The 7,411-nt window shown below is 29.0% G+C and overlaps 2 protein-coding genes across 4 annotated transcripts in view; both read right to left on the reverse strand.

Moving 5' to 3' along the window:
* Positions 1–4,504, reverse strand: part of LOC122635718 (putative uncharacterized protein DDB_G0288537) — a 6,152-nt gene extending 1,648 nt beyond the window's left edge. The window contains exons 1-5 of one of the 3 annotated variants that reach the window (XM_043826248.1): positions 3,919–4,504; positions 3,254–3,811; positions 1,805–2,125; positions 1,575–1,674; positions 1,146–1,480 (exon numbers count right to left, since the gene is read on the reverse strand). In XM_043826248.1, coding sequence (XP_043682183.1) covers positions 1,989–2,125; positions 3,254–3,811; positions 3,919–4,177 — 954 coding nt within the window. In that variant the 5' untranslated portion in view covers positions 4,178–4,504 and the 3' untranslated portion in view covers positions 1,146–1,480; positions 1,575–1,674; positions 1,805–1,988. Of the gene's footprint in view, positions 1–1,145; positions 1,481–1,574; positions 1,675–1,804; positions 2,126–3,253; positions 3,821–3,918 lie in introns of those variants that run through there. The other 2 variants (XM_043826246.1, XM_043826247.1) reach the window with 2 other exon arrangements.
* Positions 1–7,411, reverse strand: part of LOC122635712 (Bardet-Biedl syndrome 7 protein homolog) — a 28,997-nt gene that overhangs the window by 14,167 nt on the left and 7,419 nt on the right. The window lies entirely within an intron of this gene.

Genomic DNA, 7,411 nt, shown 5'->3' on the forward strand with positions numbered 1-7,411 from the left:
GGGTTCGTTGAGGAGCTTTGAAATTGGCACGCAGGATGATTTTAGCTATTCGAAAGTTACAAAAAAAGAGAAGAAAGAAAAAATGAAGGAGTAGAGAGAAGAGAAGATGAAAGGATGGAAGGATGGGATTGTGGAGAGGGTGAGAAGGGTAAAAAGGCGTCACCTCCGGTCTCGTTGGCGCCAACGCTAGAAAAAGCTTGCATAATCCAACTCGATCTATGTCTATCGCGTTGAATTTCGTTTTGCTTGAAGGAAAGTGTTAGTATCATTCTTGCGGAGTAAATCGTTTTGTTACTGTTCTATCTTTACATGATTTTTGTTCTTTCTATTTTTCTATTTTTTTCCTTATCTTTAATTTTCATTCTTAAACTATCTCTTAGAATTATAATGAAATTATTAAAGTATAGTATGTATCGTCTTTATTTATAATCAATTATCTATTATAATAATTATATTAACTCTATAATTGATTACTTTTAAATAGAATTACTATGTATACTCTTTCTTTTGAATTATAATCAATTATTTAATCATAATACATAATATACAATCTATGTTTATATTTTTAATTAATATACAATATACATAGAAATATACGATATATATTTAATTATATATAACATACTTCAATTTTTAAACATTGTTATGTACTTGGAAGAATCTGTAATAACTCTTGAGCTACATAATTCCTTGAATTGTTTTATTTTTATCATCGTAATTCCGAGAAGAAATATAGTATACCAAATTTTTTATACCACTTCATCTCTTTTTCTAATTATCGTCGCATACGATACTAATTGATCCGAGTAATTGATCCAAGCGATCTATTTTATATCTTTTTATATTGTATATAATGTTATTTATTTTAAATATGAACCATCAATATTAGGTCTAATTTATTTTATTTGGTACCATGATTGAAACATGCTTCGTAGATAGAATTCTTAAATTTCAAGAATCTTTTTTTTTTCAATAAGACGATATCGTTATTATTCTCTTTCGATGTCATCTCTTCTTTTTTAATAATCAAAAATATTATGATTATTAATAAATTTTTTATTACTTTTAATTGCTCCAACTATATGAATCTTTTGTTTCAGACACGAAATACCGAATTAACAGCTGGTATAAAAATTATCAATGTATAATATTCATCTCTCGAAAAACTTTTTCTGCAAGTTGCAGATATGCAATTATCTGCATTACAGTTGCCAATATAGAACTCTCTGATATAGACTAGTAGATATAGACTAGTAGAATTTTTGATCGACGATACTGGATTTTGATCAGTCTGTTTACAATTATGCAATTGTTGTTGTCGTTTTTGTTGCTGTTGCTCTTACTATTGTTACGCTGATTAATACTCTCCATTTTGTATTTCTGCAGCTTATCGATTATTTATTATATATTATATTCAATTATATCCATCGATCGGTAAGTAAGATCCAGCATTTTGATTTTGTATTATCCATTTTCGATTCTAAATAATTTCGTTATATTAATCAATCGATAATAATTATATAATTATTATTACTAATATAATTATACAGATAAATGAAATTATGTTAATATACCTTATTATTATTCTCTCCTCGATCCTTTATTTTTTCGAATCCAGTATCGAAGTTAATTTAATTTCACGTATCATTTACGCATGGACAAATGTTTTTAAATCTGAATTTAGAAAAATATAAAACCAGAGAAAGAAAGGTAATGAGAAAAAGAAAGAGAGAAAAGAAAACGATACTATCATTAATGTTAAAATGTAAATAAAATAAAATAAAGAAAATAAAAAAATTCTTACTATTTTTCTCCTAGGTGCTTTCTATATTACAATGCAAAGCTTGAAATAATAAATCGATATATCTTGTGGTCAGTTTCAATGTTTGAATCATCCTATTTATACAATATTTATATAATATATAAACACTGACCATAGTAACAAATTCATTATTATTTTCGTACGTTCTTCTGCATTAAACTTTTATTCATGTATTTATGTTTAAATCATTTTCCATACGCCAAACGCTAAACTCGTAAGCCAATTTTTCATATGTCGTGTGACTATACGAGGACGATGTTCTATCTCTTGCTGTTATTATTGCGTTTTTTGGATTATTCTCTTCTAAAAATTACAAGTATGATTAATTACGTTTACTATTTAATTACGTTTAATAGAATAGCACGTTGGTTAAAATACTCGATCGTAACAGTTAACATGTATAATAAATATTAACGAAAAACGAGATAAAAACATGACGAAGAAAAAACAAAATGAAGAAAAAAACAAAAAAGAAAAGAAAGAAAAAAAAAATATATATATATATATATTCAAGGTTTACTTAGAGAATTGCGACATTCTCGTAAGAAATCTAAGAACTTACTAACGCTAGTACCAGAAATTATCTTCACAAACATTGTCGACCTCAAATAGTAAACACAAATGTTCTCATAAAGATTAAATATAAATATTGGTGATCTATTCCTATATTGTATCGTATTAATTTCTATTCATTACTGTCCTCCATATAATTCTTATATATGTTTGTTGTAACTTTTTAATAAAGCTTTAAACAATCTATCATATTATGTAACATTTCTTTCTTATTTAGACTAATAGAATATATCAACAAAGTTTAACTATTAAAATTTGAAACACCTCTGATATATATATATATATATATGTGTGTGTGTATGTATGTATGTATGTATATATATATATATATACCAAAGTTTGTTTGTAATTAGAAGAACATTTTTGGAAAAAGTTAAAACGATGCTCACAAATAAGTGGCACTAGGATAGCACGCTCGTCAAGCCTTTACAGAGGCCCATAAATTACAAGATTCCACTACGAGTGATTGTTTAATTAAACTATACCGTAAATAAGCACTAAAGCGGTTCTCATGAATATAAGCTCGATGTTTCTGTATACATATAAGGTACTAAGGTGGCGAAGAATAACTTATTAGAATTATAGAGTTTCTTTTTTCATCTACAAACAACACGTAACTTCTTTTTCCTTTTTTTTCTTTTTTTTTTTTTTTTCTTCTTCTCTCAGTCTGATTAATATTTTCTCATAGAAACGAAAGTTGGAAATATGATTTATATTTGAAGAAATGTTTTTAAACGTGAGCTTAGAAACACACACACACACACACACACACACACAGAGAAAAAAAGAAAGAGATTATCATTAATATTAGAACAAAAAATAAGACGACGAATAAATAATTCTGATAAAAATTCTTACCATCTTCCTCCTCGTTATATCTCATATTACGATGCAGAACTTGATACAAAAAATCTATATATCGCGTAGCAAGTTTTATGATTTGAATTCTGGTTAGCTTGTCGCTTGGTAATGTAGGAATGACCTTTCTAAGAGCGGCAAATCCTTTGTTCATAGTTTGAGTTCTTTTTCGTTCTCTAACATTCGCTATTATTCTTTGATTTTGCATTTTTTCGTAGATATTCATTTTACGAACTTTCTTCGTCGAGGAAGTATTGACATTCGTCGAATTCTCGATATTAATTGTCTTTTCGTTTTTTTTTTTTACATTTTCGCCAACAAAATCTTTCATCGATGCTAGATCATGATTAATCTCTTTATAATTATATTGTTTTTCTTGTTGCTGCTGTTGCTCTTGTTGTTGTTGTTGTTGTTGTTGTTGTTTTTGCTGATTAACATTTTCCATTTTATATTCGTGTAGACAATCGGACTTATAATTAATTACATCTACGAACCTATAAGATCCAGGTAATTGATGTTGATCGGTTCTCCAAATTGAAGAATTGATTTGATTTGTTGCTGAAAATACTATCGCTGAATTATTATGGATACTTAATAATAATAAATCATTTGTATATCTCTTAAAATATTGCCATATTAATGATTCTAAAGACGATATATCTTACCTTCATTTGGATTTTCGTATAGCATACAGTTTGATGGTTGACTTTGATAATTCGATTGAATGTGATGATCGTTATTGACTTTGTTATTATTATTATTTTTAGTATTATTATTATTCTTACTATTATTATTTTTATTATTCATACAACGATGATGTTGTTGATGATGACGACGAGGATGATAGAAATGAGAATGAGAATGAGGAAGAGTTTGAAGATGAGGATGATAATAGTAATGATGAGAATGATGATAAGGCAGCATGTTACTGAGATTTATCAATTGCGTTAAAAATAAAAAACGTTTCTAATGATAGGACAAAGAGAAACGCGCGTGCACCTTCGCACATATACACACGCACGCACACGCACGCACACACAGCAAAATAAAAAAGAAAAAAAAAGAAAAAAAGTTAACGAAAGAATAAAAAAGCAAGGTATTAAACAAAGAAACTGATCTATACACCGGAATTAATGGATACGAGATACGCTCGTCGATCAACCACGAACGTATGAATGTTTCTATACGAAGGTCAAAACGTGTCTGATGGCGAAGACTTCGAGAGAATTTCTTCGTGACGTATTTCGAACTCCGCCTCCAAGCAAGAGCTTCCATTTCCTTTCCCTTGCCTCATCTTTTTAGTGTTTCTGTTATCTTTCTGTATATCCCTCTTTTTCATCTCATCTCTTTTTCTCATTCTACCCTCTCTCTCAATCTCTTTCTCTCTCTCTCTCTCTCTCTCTCTTTCTCTCTCTCTCTCTTTCTTTCTCTCTTTTTCATTCTGTCCTCATTCTCTCTCTTTCTCTTTTTCTCTCCCTCTTTCTTTCTTCCTTTCTCTCTCTCTCTCTCTCTCTCTCTATGAATCTATCCATCTATCTATCTATCTTTCTCTGTCCTCGGCGATCCATGCTTCCCGTAAAATTTCCCCACCATTAAATGTTTTCTTTTATTTCATCGTATCTGCCGGTGTTCGTCCTCGTCTAAAAGGAAAAGGAAGAGAGAAAGAAAAAGGAGAAGGAGAGAAAGAGTGAGAGAAAAGAGAGTAGAAAAAAATTAGAAAGAAAACAATTCTACGAAATAGAGTGAGAATTATAACGTGTGAGAGAAAGATAGAGATAGAGAAAGAGAGAGGGAGGAAACGTAAATTTGTGAGAGGGAGAAAGATAGGAAATGTATAAAGGGGAGATCCATCCACGAATATTTATATCGCCTGACGAAAATAAGAAAGAGAAAAAGAAAAGAATAGTATGAGAGATCGAAAAGAAATACACGAATTCGCGAATCTTTTCGTATTTTATTCTTTACTGCAAATTGATTTTTATTTTATTTTATTATTATTACTTTTTTTTATTTTTATTTTTATTTTTATTAAGAAGATCCAGATCAAAGATGTTAATGAATTATCTTCGAAATGAGTTATATTAAATAATTGAAAAATTGATTTTATTGTAGTATCGTTATCGTTATATTGTTTCGTTATATCATTAACATGTAAGATCACTAAGAAATAATTATATTAATCTTAACAATATTATAATATTCTATTAGTCTTAACAAGAAAGAAATTTTATACGAATATAATTTTATATAAATATAAATTTTTCAAAGCTTTGTACGAAAGTTACGACAGAAATCGGTACGAAATCTAACAACGTACTAAACGTTCTGGTAGAAGTTACCTTCGAAATCTTTGTCGATCTCAAATAGTAAACACTACGTATGAATATATTAAAGGTAAACATTGATGATCTATTTCCATATTGTATCGTAATAACTTTATGTCGAACTCTTATTTGTCATTGTTATCTATGTAATTTCTCGTAATAAAGGAAAAAGATTGATATTAATATGATAGCAGCGTTCTAGCATTATTTTTGTATTTGACCGCTTTATTTATCGTTTACTAATGGCAATCTGATTTTTAACATAGAAACGTTGCTATAAAAAAATCAATGACGACAAAAACAAAAAAACCAAAAATGTGAGATTTCTATTTTATTTTTTATCTGTAAAAAGCTATCTCTGTCATTGCATCTTGTTGTTTTATTAAAAATTTTCATAACTTGTCAAATAAAGATAATTATGATAAATAAAATATGATTCACAATAAAACAATTCAATACAGTAGAACAATGCAAATTATGTTTTATATTGCTTGTACTTCGAATAAGATATTGATTGGTATCTTATAAGAAGGTAAAGAAAGTAAACGTGCATAGTACGAGTGAAATCACCAACAAATAATTAATAGTACGAGCAACCATTTTTTAGCATGTTTTAAAGAAATCCTCGTCAATACAAAACTGAAAATATTATAGGAAAAACCCAAAGATCGTTCAAGCTGAAAATTCAAACTCGCTTTTTTAGTAGAATACTTAAAAAAAAAAATTTTTTAACGAGAAAAGAAAAATTTAGAAAAATCACAAAGCAATGATTTCGATTTGAACTATCGGATGATAGTACTCTATGAATTTTTTTTTTGTGTCATTAGTGTCATACGTCAAGCTCGCAAAGAGTAATGTCTCCGACATACTCGATCGTATCCGTGAAATATTTTACAAACGCTGTCTTTACGATTCGCGCCAATAGATAATCTCGACAATGTTTGCATCCATGCTTACTGTCTCCACCATTTGCCGAACACAGCATAAATTTAATGCTATGAAAAATGGCTATGGATGAAAGGATATTGAAATCAACTAAGAATATACTCGAAAAATATATATAAGAAAGAGAGATAGAGAAAGATAGAAAGTGATTCGAAAATCCGATGAAATACGCGTTCTAAAACGTTATTAAAATTTTGAGAAATAGATTCTACGGGAAAATCCATCGGTTTTCCATTAAAAATTGGAAAATCCCTCCGAAAAGGTCAGTATTTGATAGATTGCTTGAACAACAAAATCCCTTAATATAAGGAAAATCTGAAATAAATTCCAACAGGCGATAAAAGAACACTAGAATTAAAAGATAAAATATATTCTTTGAGTATTTTCAGGTAAGTAGAAAAGTTTCGTCCTTAGGTTTTCCCCGGAAAACTTCGATGACAACAAAATTTCTGTGTGGGTGTGTGTGTGTGTAGAGAGAGAGAGAGAGAGAGAGAGAGAGACGCGTCGTACATGTAGTACACCTCCAAGCACATTTCTTCAAAACAATTAAAAAAAAAAAGAATTATTATAAGCATACAAATGCACGTACTTTATTAGGGTTACCAACGTATTGCAAGAAAAAAATGTTTAAACTGTACTCATTGTAGTACATTCATAAGTAAGATCGTAAAAAAAGATAAGAAAAATCTAAAAGGAGCCTAAGGATAAAACTATATATTGACGTGACTGGAATCTCATTAAAGTTGCACTTTTAAGTTCGGTAGTAAGACGATACCATATGACAATAGAGGAAACACGTGCTTGCCAAATTTTTCTAAATCTATCTTTATTTCCGAAGCAAAAGTTCGAACATGTGTTCGGTGAACATTTGCTAAAGGTTCTTTGCAAA

This window comes from Vespula pensylvanica, chromosome 19 (genome assembly GCF_014466175.1).
Source record: "Vespula pensylvanica isolate Volc-1 chromosome 19, ASM1446617v1, whole genome shotgun sequence".
Taxonomy (NCBI): Eukaryota; Metazoa; Arthropoda; class Insecta; order Hymenoptera; family Vespidae; genus Vespula; species Vespula pensylvanica.